Source organism: Beta vulgaris, chromosome 6 (assembly GCF_026745355.1).
Source record: "Beta vulgaris subsp. vulgaris cultivar EL10 chromosome 6, EL10.2, whole genome shotgun sequence".
Classification (NCBI taxonomy): Eukaryota; Viridiplantae; Streptophyta; class Magnoliopsida; order Caryophyllales; family Amaranthaceae; genus Beta; species Beta vulgaris.
Window position 1 is genome coordinate 4766420 of NC_079207.1, and position 22433 is coordinate 4788852.

The window sequence follows — 22433 nt, forward strand, 5'->3', positions numbered from 1 at the left end:
CCTAGCTATCATATGGTCCACCATTATATTATCAATTCAATTTTACTCCCTTTCTTTCTCCTACTTTAACCTCTTTTTTTTTGTTTATTTATCTTAACCCCTTTCTCTCTCCTACTTTACCCACCCCACACCCCACAAAAATGGATCCTCCTTGGTATCTGTAGAAACAATAACAAGGAAGATCTTTAGGAAACGGAGGGAGTTAACCGTTTTAACGCGATTGCCGATTTGATTGGTTTATGGGCTAAAAAACGTGGGTTTATTTATGCTTTTGACCTAAACCATGTTCATCCTGATAATAATAGTAATAATAATGAGTAAAGCTATAATAAACAAAATAATAATAATAATAATAATAATAATAATAATACTTAATAATAATGATATAAAATAAATAATAATAAAATAATATATAATAAATAAAAGAGTATTAGTAAAATAAATTAGACCACCATAATAATAATATTATAACAAAATGGTTATAAAAGAATGGAGGCTAACTGAACTGAACTAAACTAAACTGAACTGAAGTGAAAATAAGTTGGGGAGATCAGGCCATAAGTAGAGCTCACTTGAATTAAGTATTGATCGAGTACTATATTGTCAAAGATTTCACCGAGTCAAGTTCACTCTTTTCGAGTTTTAATCTAGTCAATCTCGAGTACCCATAAGTTATCTCATCTCGACACCCCTAAAGTAGGATTTAAGCATTTTGCTTTAGGTGGTATTATCTCTATTTCTTTTCAATCTACACAGTTTGACTTTCACACTTGCCTACGCAGAGCATTGACCATTAGTATTTTTAATTACGAACACGTAAAATTATGAAAAGTTGATATTTGAAAATTATATGTGGAGAGGGATCTAACACGTTGACTATATATTTCACCCTAGATGCATATAAGCTTTTTATCAGTAAGTTGCATTTATGAAAAGCGAATCTTTATTTTTTAGTGGGCCTATGACATATGGACCTCTTATTCCCATTCAACTACATAGAATAATACATTGCGTGTCTTGGCATTATTTATCATCATCCATTTGACCATCATCTATAGTTTATACGTTTGAATTCATGTAAGATCTTGCTTGATTAATCTCAATGTGTATTTTTCGAATATTAACTTCTTATGATATTTACAAATACACAATTAAAGACTTTAATAGAGCAGCAGGTGATAGCCTAGTGGTATCCGCATCACCTTCGATCTAATAGGTCAAAGGATCGAGTCTTACCACTTGCAAGGAGTGATCTCCGATTTTCCCCCTTCCTTGCAAAGAGTTCGTCTTACCTTAAAAAAAAAATTTAAATACGTTAATGCTCAAAAGCATAGAAAGTATAAGTGACTTGTCAATAAAATATATTAAAAGGTGTTCATCTCAAAGGAACGGTGTCACGTGTCACTTTTCTCAAACTTATAATACACATGTTTACAATCTCATTTAAAAATATTAACAATTTTTTTTTTTTACTATGATTTGAACACATGACCTTTGAAATGAAAAGTGAGAGTTTAACCATTAATCCACTACAATTTCAATGCTTAATGTTTTAGAGTAAAAAGTCTTATAATTATGTATAATTATAGAGACATGGACAAGCTTTTTGATTTTTAAACTTTATTAGCTAATAACATTCTCTACTCTAGTTTCATAAAATTGTTATTTTTGTCCCCAATTATTTAAAAGATTCTCAGACAATTTATCGTGCCATTACATCTTTTTTCAATGTCGCACTAGACAAAAATATTACGAAAAACTAATAAAATTAATTATAAAATTTATAGATAATAATATATTTAATAATTGAAACTAACCCGAGACGTCAGCGGGGCTAAAATTCTAGTTTATATACATTCCACGACCTCACATAGTCTCATAACTATAGTAATGAATTACTAATGTAATTATTGAAAGATACCCTTTGATTTTTCATATTGAGATTGAATTTCCTGAAATTTCCATTTCAATTATTTGAGGTTGTTGGTAGGAATCACTCCATCAATTTAATAAAATTATCACAAATTCTTGGGTGTAATTATGGCGTAACATCTTATGAACTACCGGTTCTTTTGTAAAAGAAACTCAAATGCCATGAAATAAATTATTAAATTATTAGATGCACTCTTCAATTGTACATTCAATTGTCACAAACACACACTCTCTCTTTACTTTATTCTCAAGATGGTATCATCATTCATCAATGGATATCTAATTCAGCTTCATCACCTTCAGTTCAGTAGCTTGTGGATTGATCTATAAATTCTTAAATATGTGATTTAAAAATAATTTTAGAAATTGAGGGGGACATTATAATAATAACAATAAATGAAAGAATTGGCACACAATTAGCTTGTGGGTTAACAAAACTGAATTTGTTTGTTCTTTTTTTTTCTTCTTTTAACTATCATTTATTCTTGGTCAACCAAACTGTGTAGCCTTAGGTTGATTTTCTTATGTTTTCTAAAAGATATACCAAATGGACTTGGCATGTTTGCCAAAATACATAATTTTTAGCATTAATTAATATTTATAATTATGCATAAGAAAAAATTGTAAAAGATTGATTTTATAAAAATACATTTTGAGACGACGTATCTAACAAGACTCTACATGCATGAAGTATAAGGAGAAATATTTTTTTCTTTCAACAATACCGCCTTATATTATTATATCTATAGAAATATATTAAAAGGCGTGCGAAAGAACGTTTATGTGCCACGTGACACTCTCCTCAAATTTCTAACGCAAATGGTTTATGTTCATGTATACTCCTCACTTTTAAAAAAATGTGTAAGTGAAAGATATCGAACACGTGACCTTTGAAATGAAAAGTAAGCGCTTAACCATCAATATCACTATGACTTTGTTGTTTAAAAGTCTTGTAATAATTGTAATTAACTAAAAAGACTTAACAAGTATATACTCCCTCCATTTTTTTATTGCTATTGTTGTATGCACAACCTTTTATGCCATTTCACTTTCAAATTAGAGTGTATTAATGTAAAATAATGAGAAAATGTGAAAAGTAGTATTTTTGGATCGAAAAAGAGAAAAACAAATATAAAAGTATCAATTTATGGTGTGCCAAATAAAAAACTGCAGAAATTTTTTAAAAAACAACCATTTAAGGAAAATTTACCAATTAAAAAAAAATGGAGAGAGTACATCTTTAACAATCTTATTACGTAACTTCCAAGAGAATTTGATGTCAGATTCTCTTACCAGAATTCTTTTTAAGGTACTCCCTCTGTTTTTTTTTATCATTCTCACTTTTCTGTGCGCGTCTTCCAATGCACGTTTTAAAACTTAAATATCTTTCAATATATATTAGTAAAAATTATAACGATTGAATATTAATAAAGTACTAATTGAGACGAATCAAACAAGACCCCACATGACTATGTTTTTTTTATAAATTGAGAACATTTGAGAAGATTCTTTCTATGCATGAATAGTGTCAAGATTCCAAGTGAGAAAGATAAAAAAAAACAGAGGGAGTATTGCTTACAAACTCAAAGTTTTTTTTTTTTTACTTATCACGTCGCGACGTGAATTTTCCAATTTCTTAATGGACAAAAATTACGAAAAGTAGCAGAATAAAATATGAAATAAAAAATAATAACATATTTGTTTATTGTAACTGACCCGAGGCATCGTCCGGGAAAAAAAAACTAGTTATTTTACAAAACATGTAATGGTAAAAATAAAGCATTATATTTTTATTTTTATTTTACAAATGAAAGCATTATATTAACTACCACTGTTTTAGAAGAGACTTATAGTACAAAATAGTAAAAGAAAACATATTAAGATGAATTTACTAATTATTCAAAGGCACGATAAGATAATACTTCCTCCGTTCTATAATAAATGGAACACTTCTCTATTTTATGTGAGTGCTTTTTTAGAGAAGTGTTTCACTCATTATGGAACGCAAGAAGTATTAATTATTATAATACTACTCTGTTTTTATTTAGTTGCAACAATCTCTACTTTTAGGTGTTTTTTATTAGTTGCAACATTTTCCTTTTTAGAAAAGCTGTTGGGATAATTTGACTATATTACCCTTACTTCACCTACTCTCTCCCAATTTAATTACAGTACTAGTAGCAGGGGCAAGTGGGTCAATTATATTCTTTTTTCTCATTTCTTAAAGTTTGTACAAAAAGATGAATATTGCAACTAAATAAAAATAGAGGTAGTATGACTTTAACATTGGAGTTTGAAGCGTTCAAGAGCAGATTGGACACCATAATATATATATATATATATATATATATATATATATATATATATATATATATGTTAATTAAGTTGAAATAAATTACCAACAACGTAACAATAATACATTCACTCAAGTTTATGATTACAATCACTCTTAGCTTGAGAGGCCACTCATATAATATAAGTACTTCTTATTGTGGCTTATTGGAAACAAAAATAAAAGTAGATATCCCCATTGGCTGAATACAGTAGCCTAAGACTTGGAGAACGTCATTAATTAGCGCTCGAAAATTCCTGAATTTGACATGGAGATCAATGAAAGGATTAGCTATAATTATAAAAAGTAATAAAAATAAAATTAATAATGCAGCTAGGTAGGGAAAAATAAGGATGAAAAGGTAAGGAAAATCTCCTTTATATATTTAGTAAGAGGCTCATTTTATAGCTGATACATAAGAAAAACAAAAGTGATATATATATGCATGGAGTATAATCTTCATTTTGCTTATTATATATATTTGCTCATGTATAGCCTCCAAATGAGCAAGAATATAACCTTGATATACTATACTATAGACATGCAATAATACTCAGAGTAACATGAAATTTAGATATCTAAAGTAGGAAATTATAACTTATTACCTTCCTCACGAGAAGTCCAATTGACTCGATATAGCCGTCGCTCCTTCCAAAAACTCCAACAACAGGACCATCAGTTATGTTTGGCGATGAAAAAGCAGTTAAATTATCAACATCCTTTCCTTGTCCATATGGTCCATATCCTTGAGGATTGAAATTGGTCTGAATCTTCAATGTCGCAACATCAACTTGCTTCCGATCTCTATCGTTTCCATACGTTCCACTAACACCGGTTAGGTATTCACCATCCTTGAGCACAATCTATTATTTTATAGATACATGCATGTTTGGATGGAAAGCAAAAAGACAAAAAGTTTGCATTAGATAGTGATCTAAATGAATGCAAATAAGCTATTAGTTTCCAAAGACATGAAGATACATGCATGTATTCACCTGATTAACAAAGTGTGTGCTGGTTGGTGGGCTAGTGCCACCGATCTGCACAGTCCTGGATTCCATCAGGCTTAGCTATCACAAATCTGATTCCATCCACAATGTATCCACTGTCCACTGTTAGTGTAGTGAAACGCTCACCATCAGCAAGTTGAACGCGATAGTTTTCCGGCAATTGAGAACCATAAGGCCCGTATTGTTCAATCACCTGCCCCTGTGAGAGTTTACAAGAACATTTAGAAAACTAAAATTTGCATGCATGTATGCTATTAGAGTATGGTAAGTATATTATATTAGAGTCCTAGACTAATAAGGAAACGAGTATAATTACATGTTAATATAATATAATATACTTACCGTAATTCTAATACATGGTAACAAAAATATAAATAAGACAATTAAAAGTGGGTAAATAGATTGGAGAATAGAAATACTTATTCATCAACTTTGCATAAAGAGAATTATAGAAAAAAGAAAGACTAAGAAAGCCAAGTACTCACGCTAGCAACTGCTTGAGCCATTTCTTAAATTTGCAGATTAGCACGTAGGTTTTAGTAGTAACTTTGCTACTAGGATATGGTTTCTTGTTCTCTCTGGATGATGTTTGTATCTATTTATACATATATACCATGAAGAGGCCAAGAGGGCAATGTTGTGATTTTTACTCCACAAAAGAACATATTCTCTTGGACAACTTGTCTTTTTATATCCATAACTATTATATCGATCTATGTCTGCTTCTTTTCATTTTTATCCGTCCACACTACAATAAATTTAAGACATGAATGTATGCGACTATGCATTAAATATTTAAACCAACAACTACAATTGTTAATTAAATTACTTACTTATTAGTTATTACTTAAATATTGATGCTATAACATGCATTCGTATGTGTATCAGTAGTGGCGGAGCCATAATTATTTTATTGGAGGGAATATAAGATTATATGAGAAAAGAGGTAGTTATGACAACCATAAAATCTATCTCTAGTCAAGAAAAATTGATGCCATTAATTAGGGATGGTATTCAAAGCAATCAACTCAAGATAATGAGGGGTTATCATAAAGTATATTCCCGTTTCTTATCATAGTTAAAAAAGTAATCCAAAAATTAGTATCACCACAGTAACAAACAATAAAATGATTCGATTGGACTTTAACAGATCGTAAAAGAATATCAATACAATAATATACATATTTAAATTTGATTTCAATCGGTGTTATATTTTTTTAATTATTATTGTGAAGAGGGGATTATTTTATATAAAAAGAAACAATGAGAATTTAAGATACAAGGTAATCTATATAAATATATTAAAAGACATGCATAAACAAGAAATCGCGCCACGTGGCGCTCTCCCTAGGGAATTTTGATTAGTTCATGTGATCCATGTCAATAAAAGAATTTAGAGATTGCATAGTATAGGGTTTGATCGTGAGACCTCAAGTACATATAGTAAAGTCTTAACCACTAGGCTGAATTGTATTTAGTGTTATTATCATAAAGTATTATATTAATAAATGAAATTTTTCATACCCGGAGCATAGCCCGGGCCTAATAACTAGTTCATTATCTAAAAGTGAACCCTTTAAATTGTAGAGTGGCCTCTTTAAGTTACAAAGTCCCCCTCTTAAGTTACAAATAAAGTGGGTCTTACCAAATATTCTATTGCAAAATAATCTTCCACGTGACTTATCAATTAGAAAAAAAAGAATAGGATTCCCCTCAAAAAGAAAAAAAAAAGAATATATAGGAGACTACTCAAGCGCTTTCAAGTTGCTAGCACAAAAAGAAAAAAGCAATGTCTCCTGCAACGGTGCAACCGAAAGAAATGAGAGAACAAGGAACCAAATAAAGCATTTTAAAAAGAAAGAAAAAAAGAATCGAAAGAATATAGGATGAGATAAAAACAAGAAAATTTGTTCAAAACTTGAAATTGTAGGTAGAAGTGTCAATGATATATGTGAGTGAAGTTCGAGCTTAAGTAAGGCTAATTTGACTTGACTCGCAACTTCTCGCGTCAATCTCGAGCTAAGTAGAGCGCACTTGAATTAAGTATTGATCGAGTATTGTCAAAGCTTTCACCGAGTTTGGATCTTCTATAGTTTTGATTTTAAAAACTCTACAAGGTGCGTGAGCCATTGATTTAAAAATTAAGGACTCATATTGGTGGGAGGGAAAAATTGGGGTGTGGATTTTGATGAGAAAAAATAAATGGGATTTTAGAAAGATTATATTTGAGTCATTGTTTTTTTTTATTCAATGTTTTATATTAGTCAGACTCTACCTTAAATAGTTGTTTTAGAACTCTAAAGGATCGAAACACCCACTACACTACCATCTTATTACTCTCATATAAGTAATTAAAATGACATTAAGATTTTTTTTATCCATGGTAATGAAGGGTACTTTTTTGTAGGGGGAGAAATCAAGAGTACTTTTTTTGTACTTAAAGTATATTTCTGTTTCTTATCATAGTTAAAAAAGTAATCCAAAAATTAGTATCACCACAGTAACAAACAATAAAATGATTCGATTGGACTTTAACAGATCGTAAAAGAATAGCAAATACAATAATATATATTTAAATTTGATTTCAATCGGTATTATATTTTTTTTAATTATTATCGTGAAGAGGGGGTTATTCTTTATAGATAAGATCTAGAGCAAGAGGAAATAGTTATCATGAATTAAAAAGATATTTAAAATTATCTCATTTGAGACTCTGAAGGTAATATTTTGTGTAAAAAAGAAACAATGAGAATTTAAGATATAAGGTAATCTATACAAATATATTAAAAGGCGTGCATAAATAAGAAACTGCGCCACGTGGCGCTCTTCCAATGGAGTTTTACTTAGTTCATGTGATCCATGTCAATAAAAAAATTTAGAAATTGCATAGTATATGGTTTGATCCTGAGACCTCAAGTATATATAATAAAGTCTTAACCACTAGGGTAAGTTTGTATTTAGTGTCATTATCATAAAGTATTATATTAATAAATAAAATTTTTCTTACCCAGGGCATAACCCAGACTTAATAACTAGTTTATTATCTAAAAGTGACCCCTTTAAATTGTAGAGTAGCCTCTTTAACTTACAAAGTCGCCCTCTTAAGTTACAAATAAAATGGGTCTTACCGAATACTCTATTGCAAAATAATCTTCCACGTGACTTATCAATTAGAAAAAAAAGAATATGAGACTACTCAAGTGCTTTCTAGTTGCTAGCACAAAAAGGAAAAAGCAATGTCTCCTGCAACCGAAAGAAATGAGAGAATAAGGAACAAATAAATCATTTTAAAAAGAAAGAAAAAAGAATCAAAAGAATATAAGATGAGATAAAAACAAGAAAATTTGTTCAAAACTTGAAAGTGTAGGTAGGAGTTTCAATGATATATGTGAGTGAAGTTCGAGCTTAAGTTAGGCTGACTTGACTTGACTCGCAACTTCTCGCGTCAATCTCGAGCTAAGTAGAGCTCACTTGAATTAAGTATTGACCGAGTATTGTCAAAGTTTTCACCGAGTCAAGTTAATTCACTCTTTCCGAGTTTTAATCTAGTCAACCTCGAGTAGCTCATAAATTACAAAAGGAATGTCAAAATCAAAATCGACACTGAAAGAAAACTATCGAAAATTAATTTACAACATTCACTTACAAATCACTTAATTAATTAAAAGAAGAAACTTTACAAATCACTCATACAATTGAGAAAATCACGTTATAAAAATCACGTAAATCACTCAAATAATCAGGAAACTTTATTAAAACTTAAAATTAACATACAAACTAAAACTAATAGCCTAGAACGTCAATACATACAAAAATATTTACAAAAATTTACTTAGAAATCACTATTCTCAAGAACCATTCACAATTAATGGTGAGTCATGATAAAAAATAGAGGTGTATTTGTAGTGAAATCAGAATTTAGAAGTTAGACAAGAAAAAAAAATTATTTACTTTTTTATAGTGTTTCCTATATATAATGAAAATTTTACATACATTTGGACCTATCTTTTTCTATTATATAATAGCGATTAATTATCAAGGTAAAAAGGTTTATGTAAAATATCATTCAAGAATTAAAATACAACATATCTTTATTATATAAGGGAAGGGGGGGAGTTATGATGTCCCCGAATATAGAGACTATATTACACCCTTCCCATTCTAAATTACAAATTCACTTACAAATCAAAGGAGACTTCAAACAAAAATACCAAAAATATAATTAAAATAATCACTCACAAGTCAACTACAATCATAAAACTGCATAATTTATGTTATGCAAATCACTAAAATGAGGAAACTTTATAAAAACTTAAAAATTCACTTACAAACTACAACCTATGAAAAATTGACTTGAAATCAAAGTGTCCACTTTCTTTACAATTTATGAAGTAATGTACTTAATTTAAAAATCAACTAAACAATTATAATATTAGAAATCATAAATAAATTCAATAAAATTTCTATTTTGTTCATAGAATTAAACTTTGAAAAGTAAAAAAAAAACAAAAAGAATGGTGAGAGACTTAAGTTACATAAACTAAACCAATCAAATTTTGCAACCAAAAACAATTATACTTCGTATGTCTAATGTTCAAATTTTGACTCCTATGCCGAAGAAATCGAGTTTTTGTTTTGAAAAAAATTCAAGCACGCATCGCGTGCAAAAAATTCTACTTGATCATTTATTACATTGGTTGATACAAAAAAATTTCATAAATTCACAACTGCTGATTTCCATTTTATATAGTGTATTTATGTCTTATATGGAACCCTAAGGGCTGCATATAGCATAACTCTAAAATAAATTAGAGGATTATATTACTCTCTTACGCTAGCATAAAGAGCAACTAATGTTCCGTTTTGAAAAAGTCAATCAGAAGATAAGATCCATGATCATGACGCCGGGAAGGTGCCACAAGAATCCACTTACACATATTGCCATATTGGTACTTGGTAGATCAAAGTTTTACAAAATCCATTCCAAAAGGTACGCGGAAAGACTCCTTTAGACTGAATCAGATTCTTTATCTTAAACAACTAATAAACTCATGTAGATAAAAACTGAATAGTGAATCAATTCTCCGATCCACAACCTCAAGTATTAAAGGTACAACTATGCATGTAAACCACTACACGAGTTTAGATTCTCTATAGTTTGATTTTAAAAACTCTAAAAGGTAAGCCATTGATTTTAAAATCAATGACTCATATTGGTAGAAGGGAAATTAGGGTGTGGATTTTGATGAGAAAAAATAGAAGGGATTTTAAAAGATAATATTTGAACCATTGTTTTTTTATTCAATGTTTAATGTTAGTCAAACTCTACCTTAAATAGTTGTTTTAGAACTCTATAGGATCCAAACACCAACTACACTACCATCTTATCAATCTCTTATAAGTAATTAAAATGACATTAAGATTTTTTTTATCCATTGGTAATGAAGGGTACTTTTTTTTGTAAGGGGAGAAATCAAAAGTACTTTTTTGTACTTAAAAGTATATTCCTGTTTCTTATCATAGTTAAAAAAAAAAAAAGTAACCCAAAAACTAGCATGACCACAATAACAAATAATAAAATCATTAGATTTGACTTTAATAGATCGTAAAGGCTATTAATACAATAATATATATATTTAAATTTGATTTCATTTAGTGTTATATTTTTTTAATTATTATCGTGAAGACGGGGTTGCTCTTTATAGATAAGACCTGGAGTAAGATGAAATAGTTATCATGAATTAAAAAATAATTAAAAAAATCTCATTTACGACCGCTGAAGGTAACAATTTGCTAAAAAAGAAACAATTAGAGTTTGAGATACAAAGTAATTCATTATCTAAAAGTAATCCCTTTAAATTGTAGAGTGACCTCTTTAACTTTCAAAGTCGCCTCTTAAGTTGCAAACTAGTTATTAGGCCCGAGCTATGCCCCGGGTTAAAAAATATTTTATTTATTAATATAATACTTTATGATAATAACACTAAATACAACTTAGCCTAGTGGTTAAAACTTTAGTATATGTACTTGAGGTCTCGGGATCAAACTCTATACTACGTAATTTCTAAAAAAAAAATATTGTCCATGGATTACATGAATTAAAACTTTCTCAAAAATAGTGCCACGTGGCACAGTTTCTTGTTTATGCACGTCTTTTAATATATTTATATAGATAAGGTGGGTCTTACCAAAAAAAATATTGCAAAATAATCTTCCACGTGACTTATCAATTAGAAAAAGAAGAATAGGGGACTACTCAAGCTCTTTCTAGTTGCTAGCACAAAAAGAAAAGGCAATACCGAAAGAAATGAGAGAATAAGGAACAAAAGCATTTTAAAAAGAAAGAAAAAAAGAATCGAAAGAATATAAGATGAGATAAAAACAAGAAAATATTCAACACTTGAAAGTGTAGGTAGGAGGGTCGATAATGTGAGTGAAGTTCGAGTTTAAGTTAGGCTGACTCGACTCGCAACTTTTCGCGTCAATCTCGAGCTAAGGGCCTGTTCTCTTCGGCATAAAACAGTTGAACTGAATTAAACTGAACTGAATTAAATTATATCGTAATTGAATTAAACTGAAAGTAATAAACATAATAATAATATTTAAACAATAATAATATGAATATTAAATAACAATTATAATGAATAATAATAGTATCTTGTATTATTTAAAATGATAGTTATAAATAAATAAATAATAATAATAATAATAATAATAATAATAATTATTATTATTGATAATAATGATAAATAATAATTACTTTATATTATTTATATTATTATATTAATACCTGATGATGATTATATAATAACAATAATATCTATGAAGTAAACTAATATTACTATTTTAATTATTAGATTTAATAATATAATAATATTTAGTAAAAAAAATAATGATTAGGTCGGACCGCACAAAATTGCATCATACTCTCTCCGTTTCCTAAAGATCTTTCCTCTTTCCGTTTAAGTGCGTTTTAAAAGATCTTCCCTCTTTTACTTTATTCCTTATTTGGAATTTTCTTTCCCCTTTTTACCCTCTCATGCCCCTAGCTATCATATGGTCCACCATTATATTATCAATTCAATTTTACTCCCTTTCTTTCTCCTACTTTAACCTCTTTTTTTTTGTTTATTTATCTTAACCCCTTTCTCTCTCCTACTTTACCCACCCCACACCCCACAAAAATGGATCCTCCTTGGTATCTGTAGAAACAATAACAAGGAAGATCTTTAGGAAACGGAGGGAGTTAACCGTTTTAACGCGATTGCCGATTTGATTGGTTTATGGGCTAAAAAACGTGGGTTTATTTATGCTTTTGACCTAAACCATGTTCATCCTGATAATAATAGTAATAATAATGAGTAAAGCTATAATAAACAAAATAATAATAATAATAATAATAATAATAATAATACTTAATAATAATGATATAAAAATAAATAATAATAATAATAATAATAATAATAAGAGTAATTAGTAAAATAAATTAGACCACCATAATAATAATATTTAACAAAATGGTTATAAAAGAATGGAGGCTAACTGAACTGAACTAAACTAAACTGAACTGAAGTGAAAATAAGTTGGGGAGATCAGGCCATAAGTAGAGCTCACTTGAATTAAGTATTGATCGAGTATATATTGTCAAAGATTTCACCGAGTCAAGTTCACTCTTTTCGAGTTTTAATCTAGTCAATCTCGAGTACCTCATAAGTTATCTCATCTCGACACCCCTAAAGTAGGATTTAAGCATTTTGCTTTAGGTGGTATTATCTCTATTTCTTTTCAATCTACACAGTTTGACTTTCACACTTGCCTACGCAGAGCATTGACCATTAGTATTTTTAATTACGAACACGTAAAATTATGAAAAGTTGATATTTGAAAATTATATGTGGAGAGGGATCTAACACGTTGACTATATATTTCACCCTAGATGCATATAAGCTTTTTATATCAGTAAGTTGCATTTATGAAAAGCGAATCTTTATTTTTTAGTGGGCCTATGACATATGGACCTCTTATTCCCATTCAACTACATAGAATAATACATTGCGTGTCTTGGCATTATTTATCATCATCCATTTGACCATCATCTATAGTTTATACGTTTGAATTCATGTAAGATCTTGCTTGATTAATCTCAATGTGTATTTTTCGAATATTAACTTCTTATGATATTTACAAATACACAATTAAAGACTTTAATAGAGCAGCAGGTGATAGCCTAGTGGTATCCGCATCACCTTCGATCTAATAGGTCAAAGGATCGAGTCTTACCACTTGCAAGGAGTGATCTCCGATTTTCCCCCTTCCTTGCAAGAGAGTTCGTCTTACCTTAAAAAAAAAATTTAAATACGTTAATGCTCAAAAGCATAGAAAGTATAAGTGACTTGTCAATAAAATATATTAAAAGGTGTTCATCTCAAAGGAACGGTGTCACGTGTCACTTTTCTCAAACTTATAATACACATGTTTACAATCTCATTTAAAAATATTAACAATTTTTTTTTTTTACTATGATTTGAACACATGACCTTTGAAATGAAAAGTGAGAGTTTAACCATTAATCCACTACAATTTCAATGCTTAATGTTTTAGAGTAAAAAGTCTTATAATTATGTATAATTATAGAGACATGGACAAGCTTTTTGATTTTTAACACTTTATTAGCTAATAACATTCTCTTACTCTAGTTTCATAAAATTGTTATTTTTGTCCCCAATTATTTAAAAGATTCTCAGACAATTTATCGTGCCATAACATCTTTTTTCAATGTCGCACTAGACAAAAATATTACAAAAACTAATAAAATTAATTAAAAATTTATAGATAATAATATATTTAATAATTGAAACTAACCCGAGACGTCAGCGGGCTAAAATTCTAGTTTATATACATTCCACGACCTCCATAGTCTCATAACTATAGTAATGAATTACAATGTAATTATTGAAAGATACCCTTTGATTTTTCATATTGAGATTGAATTTCCTGAAATTTCCATTTCAATTATTTGAGGTTGTTGGTAGGAATTACTCCATCAATTTAATAAAATTATCACAAATTCTTGGGTGTAATTATGGCGTAACATCTTATGAACTACCGGTTCTTTTGTAAAAGAAACTCAAATGCCATGAAATAAATTATTAAATTATTAGATGCACTCTTCAATTGTACATTCAATTGTCACAAACACACACTCTCTCTTTACTTTATTCTCAAGATGGTATCATCATTCATCAATGGATATCTAATTCAGCTTCATCACCTTCAGTTCAGTAGCTTGTGGATTGATCTATAAATTCTAACATATGTGATTTAAAAATAATTTTAGAAATTGAGGGGGACATTATAATAATAACAATAAATGAAAGAATTGGCACACAATTAGCTTGTGGGTTAACAAAACTGAATTTGTTTGTTCTTTTTTTTTCTTCTTTTAACTATCATTTCATTTCTTGGTCAACCAAACTGTGTAGCCTTAGGTTGATTTTCTTATGTTTTCTAAAAGATATACCAAATGGACTTGGCATGTTTGCCAAAATACATAATTTTTAGCATTAATTAATATTTATAATTGGCATAAGAAAAAATTGTAAAAGATTGATTTTATAAAAATACATTTTGAGACGACGTATCTAACAAGACTCTACATGCATGAAGTATAAGGAGAAATATTTTTTTCTTTCAACAATACCGCCTTATATTATTATATCTATAGAAATATATTAAAAGGCGTGCGAAAGAACGTTTATGTGCCACGTGACACTCTCCTCAAATTTCTAACGCAAATGGTTTATGTTCATGTATACTCCTCACTTTTAAAAAAATGTGTAAGTGAAAGATATCGAACACGTGACCTTTGAAATGAAAAGTAAGCGCTTAACCATCAATACACTATGACTTTGTTGTTTAAAAGTCTTGTAATAATTGTAATTAACTAAAAAGACTTAACAAGTATATACTCCCTCCATTTTTTTTATTGCTATTGTTGTATGCACAACCTTTTATGCCATTTCACTTTCAAATTAGAGTGTATTAATGTAAAATAATGAGAAAATGTGAAAAGTAGTATTTTTGGATCGAAAAAGAGAAAAACAAATATAAAAGTATCAATTTATGGTGTGCCAAATAAAAAACTGCAGAAATTTTTTAAAAAACAACCATTTAAGGAAATTTACCATTAAAAAAATGGAGAGAGTACATCTTTAACAATCTTATTACGTAACTTCCAAGAGAATTTGATGTCAGATTCTCTTACCAGAATTTCTTTTTAAGGTACTCCCTCTGTTTTTTTTATCATTCTCACTTTTCTGTGCGCGTCTTCCAATGCACGTTTTAAAACTTAAATATCTTTCAATATATATTAAAAAATTATAACGATTGAATATTAATAAAGTACTAATTGAGACGAATCAAACAAGACCCCACATGACTATGTTTTTTCTTATAAATTGAGAACATTTGAGAAGATTCTTTCTATGCATGAATAGTGTCAAGATTCCAAGTGAGAAAGATAAAAAAAAACAGAGGGAGTATTGCTTACAAACTTAAAGTTTTTTTTTTTTTTACTTATCACGTCGCGACGTGAATTTTCCAATTTCTTAATGGACAAAAATTACGAAAAGTAGCAGAATAAAATATGAAATAAAAAATAATAACATATTTGTTTATTGTAACTGACCCGAGGCATCGTCCGGGAAAAAAAAACTAGTTATTTTACAAAACATGTAATGGTAAAAATAAAGCATTATATTTTTATTTTTATTTTACAAATGAAAGCATTATATTAACTACCACTGTTTTATAGAAGAGACTTATAGTACAAAATAGTAAAAGAAAACATATTAAGATGAATTTACTAATTATTCAAAGGCACGATAAGATAATACTTCCTCCGTTCTATAATAAATGGAACACTTCTCTATTTTATGTGAGTGCTTTTTTAGAGAAGTGTTTCACTCATTATGGAACGCAAGAAGTATTAATTATTATAATACTACCTCTGTTTTTATTTAGTTGCAACAATCTCTACTTTTAGGTGTTTTTTATTAGTTGCAACATTTTCCTTTTTAGAAAAGCTGTTGGGATAATTTGACTATATTACCCTTACTTCACCTACTCTCTCCCATTTAATTACAGTACTAGTAGCAGGGGCAAGTGGGTCAATTATATTCTTTTTTCTCATTTCTTAAAGTTTGTACAAAAAGATGAATATTGCAACTAAATAAAAATAGAGTAGTATGACTTTAACATTGGAGTTTGAAGCGTTCAAGAGCAGATTGGACACCATATATATATATATATATATATATATATATATATATATATATATATATATATATATATATATATATGTTAATTAAGTTGAAATAAATTACCAACAACGTAACAATAATACATTCACTCAAGTTTATGATTACAATCACTCTTAGCTTGAGAGGCCACTCATATAATATAAGTACTTCTTATTGTGGCTTATTGGAAACAAAAATAAAAGTAGATATCCCCATTGGCTGAATACAGTAGCCTAAGACTTGGAGAACGTCATTAATTAGCGCTCGAAAATTCCTGAATTTGACATGGAGATCAATGAAAGGATTAGCTATAATTATAAAAAGTAATAAAAATAAAATTAATAATGCAGCTAGGTAGGGAAAAATAAGGATGAAAAGGTAAGGAAAATCTCCTTTATATATTTAGTAAGAGGCTCATTTTATAGCTGATACATAAGAAAAACAAAAGTGATATATATATGCATGGAGTATAATCTTCATTTTGCTTATTATATATATTTGCTCATGTATAGCCTCCAAATGAGCAAGAATATAACCTTGATATACTATACTATAGACATGCAATAATACTCAGAGTAACATGAAATTTAGATATCTAAAGTAGGAAATTATAACTTATTACCTTCCTCACGAGAAGTCCAATTGACTCGATATAGCCGTCGCTCCTTCCAAAAACTCCAACAACAGGACCATCAGTTATGTTTGGCGATGAAAAAGCAGTTAAATTATCAACATCCTTTCCTTGTCCATATGGTCCATATCCTTGAGGATTGAAATTGGTCTGAATCTTCAATGTCGCAACATCAACTTGCTTCCGATCTCTATCGTTTCCATACGTTCCACTAACACCGGTTAGGTATTCACCATCCTTGAGCACAATCTATTATTTTATAGATACATGCATGTTTGGATGGAAAGCAAAAAGACAAAAAGTTTGCATTAGATAGTGATCTAAATGAATGCAAATAAGCTATTAGTTTCCAAAGACATGAAGATACATGCATGTATTCACCTGATTAACAAAGTGTGTGCTGGTTGGTGGGCTAGTGCCACCGATCTGCACAGTCCTGGTACTTCCATCAGGCTTAGCTATCACAAATCTGATTCCATCCACAATGTATCCACTGTCCACTGTTAGTGTAGTGAAACGCTCACCATCAGCAAGTTGAACGCGATAGTTTTCCGGCAATTGAGAACCATAAGGCCCGTATTGTTCAATCACCTGCCCCTGTGAGATTTACAAGAACATTTAGAAAACTAAAATTTGCATGCATGTATGCTATTAGAGTATGGTAAGTATATTATATTAGAGTCCTAGACTAATAAGGAAACGAGTATAATTACATGTTAATATAATATAATATACTTACCGTAATTCTAATACATGGTAACAAAAATATAAATAAGACAATTAAAAGTGGGTAAATAGATTGGAGAATAGAAATACTTATTCATCAACTTTGCATAAAGAGAATTATAAAAAAAGAAAGACTAAGAAAGCCAAGTACTCACGCTAGCAACTGCTTGAGCCATTTCTTAAATTTGCAGATTAGCACGTAGGTTTTAGTAGTAACTTTGCTACTAGGATATGGTTTCTTGTTCTCTCCTGGATGATGTTTGTATCTATTTATACATATATACCATGAAGAGGCCAAGAGGGCAAAGTTGTGATTTTTACTCCACAAAAGAACATATTCTCTTGGACAACTTGTCTTTTTATATCCATAACTATTATATCGATCTATGTCTGTCTCTCTTTTCATTTTTATCCGTCCACACTACACGATAAATTTAAGACATGAATGTATGCGACTATGCATTAAATATTTAAACCAACAACTACAATTGTTAATTAAATTACTTACTTATTAGTTATTACTTAAATATTGATGCTATAACATGCATTCGTATGTGTATCAGTAGTGGCGGAGCCATAATTATTTTATTGGAGGAATATAAGATTATATGAGAAAAGAGGTAGTTATGACAACCATAAAATCTATCTCTAGTCAAGAAAAATTGATGCCATTAATTAGGGATGGTATTCAAAGCAATCAACTCAAGATAATGAGGGGTTATTACCCCTCCCCCCCTCCTACCTAGAATGATAAACAAAAATATCAATACTTGTATGAGCTCCAAAAATTAAAACCAGCTTCATCTTGATATAATCTGATTAGAGGATTATATTACTCTACTCAATCATATTTAAGTAAAAGAAATATTTTATTAAATTCTAATTAATCAAACACTCTGGATAGTATACTATATCTATTAAAACAAAGGGAAAAGCTATATGCAGCTCTAAGAGTTGTATATAAGAAGCTAAAAATAAAAATAAGTTGCATTAATTGATCATTTATTACATCAGTAGATGCAAAATTTTTCCATAAATTCACAACTTATTACTATTTTAAGTAGTGTATTTATGTCTTATATACAACCCTAAGGGCTGCATATAGTATAACCTTAAAAAAAATTAGAGGATTATATTACTCTATTATGCGTGCTAGCATGAAGAGCAACTAATGCTCCGTTTCGAAAAAGTCGATCAGAAGATAAGATCCATGATCATGACGTCGGGAAGGTGCCACAAGAATCCGCTTACACATATTGCCATATTGGTAGATCAAAGTTTTACAAAATCCATTCCAAAATGTATGCGGAAAGACTCCTTTAGACTGAATCAGATTCTTTATGTCAAACAATTACCAAACTGTTGTAGAGAAAAATTGAGCAGGGAATCAATTCTCCGATCTACAACCTCAAGTATTAAAGGTAGAGATATGCATGTAAACCACTACACGAGTTTGGATCTTCTATAGTTTTGATTTTAAAAACTCTACAAGGTGCGTGAACCATTGATTTAAAAATTTAAGGACTCATATTGGTGGGAGGGAAAAATTGGGATGTGGATTTTGATGAGAAAAAATAAAGGGGATTTCAGAAAGATTATATTTCAGTCATTGTTTTTTTTTATTCAATGTTTGAGGCCTCAATAGTCCCCAAAAACAAATTGATGTTAAATGGTTTTTAAATCACTATAACCTGGGGTTATTTGGGCTGTTGGAAACTAGGGTGAGGGTAGGAGATTTTCATAAGGTGTTTCCTAATCTTGTAGTGGGTGGTCTATCCTAACAAATTATCAGTATCATGCAGGTGGTAGAATTTGGCTTATTTAGAATCCTAGTATTTTTGTTGTCTCCAATACTGTTAATGGGGACCAAGTCATTCACTGTGAGGTTATTCATAAATATACTGGCAAGTAATTTGATATTTCAGTGGTGTATGGGCTGAATGATGTGGAGGATAGAGGCAGGTTATGGGTTGATCTGATGCAGGTTAGCAGGAACATCAAAGGAGCTTGGCTGGTACTAGGGGACTTCAATAATGTCTTGAATCTTGGAGAACGAATTGGCTCCCAAGTCACTCTTGAGGAGGTGGAGAGATTCAGGAATTGTGTGAGAATATGTATGTTGCAGGATCATCCTTCCAATGGGCCTTTTTTCACCTGGTCCAATAAGCAGGAGGGAGAGAGGTTCAAGAATTGATAGAGTTCTGGCTAATGAAGAGTGGTTCAATTTTTTATATTAGTCAGACTCTACCTTAAATAGTTGTTTTAGAACTCTAAAGGATCCAAACACCCACTACACTACCATCTTATTACTCTCATATAAGTAATTAAAATGATATTAAGATTTTTTTTTATCCATGGTAATGAAGGGTACTTTTTTTGTAGGGGAGAAATCAAGAGTACTTTTTTTTTTACTTAAAGTATATTTCTGTTTCTTATCATAGTTAAAAAAGTAATCCAAAAATTAGTATCACCACAATAACAAATAATAAAATGATTCAATTGGACTTTAACAGATCATAAAATAATATCAATATAATAATTATATATTTAAATTTGATTTCAATCGGTTTATATTTTTTAAATTATTATCGTGAAAGGGGGTTATTCTTTATAGATAAGATCTAGAGCAAGAGGAAATAGTTATCATGAATTAAAAAGATATTTAAAATTATCTCATTTAAGACTCTGAAGGTAATATTTTGTGTAAAAAAGAAACAATGAGAATTTAAGATACAAGGTAATCTATACAAATATATTAAAAGGTGATAGGTTGTCGTACACCCGTCAAAAATAATTCCTGCAAAACCTTCTAACAATGTAGTAGGGTAAGTAGGGTCGAATCCACAGAGAGATGGTCGTTTTATCTAGCTTATAAGGTATAGAGAAACTAAACAAGATCACAAATATCTGAATTAAAGTCTAAACTAATTAAACTAGGAAAATCAAACTAAAAATGATCTAGGGTAATGGTTCACCATGTTTATACTTATAATCTATCAAAATATCATCAATAGTTCAATCAATCAGATATCTAGAGCACAGGTTAATCCTTGGTCAGGCATTAACGCTCTCAAATCAACATATGCTAGTACGGTCGCTCAACATAATCAGGTTTGCTAATTGTAGGTAAGCCTCTAAAGAGTACTATCTCTCGATCTATGACTCAATATTAACAATATTTAATCAAACAATTGATCAGGTTGCAAGATTAACAATAAAACACTAATCAATTAGAGAAATCAATAACTAATCAAATCACGAATGAATATCAATCAATAATCATATCATATAAACATGGATTCCCAAACCCTAGAAATAAAAACTACTTTATCATGAAATAAATAATGAAATCTAAATCTACAAAGAAAAACATAATCAAAGAAATCAAGGAAAGAAACTAAAAGAAATCATGCATTAATGAAAAAGAATAAAAACTAGGGTTTACACTAAAAACTAGAGAGAAAAGAGAGGAGAAAGAGAAAACTAAAACCTAGAATATAGAAAATAACGTCAAAGGGGGGGGGGAAAAAGAATCAAAACGAATCTAAATAATATCTTTTAACCTAATATGACTAGGAAATTAATCTACAAGATAAGGAAAGTCTTAAATAAATCATTAATAGGCGAATTAGTGATCCGCGCGTACGCGTGGCAGATTCCACCAGAAACAGTGCAATCTTCCGAAAGGCATAACTCCTTGACTAGAAGTCTCCTCGGGGCGTGCCACCTATCGCTGGAAAGATCTTCAAGTCTAGTTTCTAAATATGCTGGAATTACTCAATTTTAAGAATCACATAAAAAGTTATGATCAGAAGAGTAGACGTGACTCTTTTTTCACATTTCTTCTAATGATTTTCCGCTTCGTTTTTGCTCAAACTCGTACTATGACATATCCATACGATCCTTATACATTGTAACTTCTTTCCACGTGCTCCTAATCCTTAAGTTTGGCTAATCATACTCCAATTACGTCCTCAATGCCTGAAATTCATCAAAAACAAGAAAACATACCGAATAGGAGTAAAAAAGCATAACTTAAGAATATAATGCAATAATGAACCTAAATATCAAAACTAAATGCTCTAAAATGCAACCTAAATGCATCTAAAAACTATATATAAAAATGACTTATCAAAAGGCGTGCATAAATAAGAAACTGCGCCACGTGGCGCTCTTCCTAGGGAGTTTTACTTAGTTCATGTGATCCATGTTAATAAAAAAAATTTAGAAATTGCATAGTATAGGGTTTGATCCTGAGACCTCAAGTACATATACTAAAGTCTTAACCACTAGGCTAAGTTTGTATTTAGTGTTATTATCATAAAGTATTATATTAATAAATAAAAATTTTTCTTATCCAGGACCTAATAACTAGTTCATTATCTAAAAGTGACCCCTTTAAATTGTAGAGTAGCCTCTTTAACTTACAAAGTCGCCCTCTTAAGTTACAAATAAAATGGATCTTACCGAATACTCTATTGCAAAATAATCTTCCACGTGAC

The 22433-nt window shown here is 29.8% G+C and overlaps 1 protein-coding gene and 1 long non-coding RNA gene across 2 annotated transcripts; both read right to left on the bottom strand.

Moving 5' to 3' along the window:
* Positions 1–4327: 4327 nt before the first annotated feature.
* On the bottom strand, positions 4328–5320 carry LOC125498251 (uncharacterized). Its single transcript, XR_008969824.1, has 3 exons — positions 5260–5320; positions 4870–5127; positions 4328–4521 (listed from the first exon to the last, which is right to left on the bottom strand). It is a non-coding gene; the product is annotated as an uncharacterized LOC125498251 (long non-coding RNA).
* An 11334-nt stretch (positions 5321–16654) lies between these two features.
* Positions 16655–18194, bottom strand: LOC125498252 (jacalin-related lectin Calsepa-like). Its single transcript, XM_048646146.2, has 4 exons — positions 18087–18194; positions 17587–17802; positions 17197–17454; positions 16655–16848 (listed from the first exon to the last, which is right to left on the bottom strand). Exons 1-4 carry the CDS (start codon positions 18105–18107, stop codon positions 16828–16830), a joined length of 516 nt encoding a protein of 171 aa, XP_048502103.1. The 5' UTR covers positions 18108–18194; the 3' UTR covers positions 16655–16827.
* Between the last annotated feature and the right edge of the window lie 4239 nt (positions 18195–22433).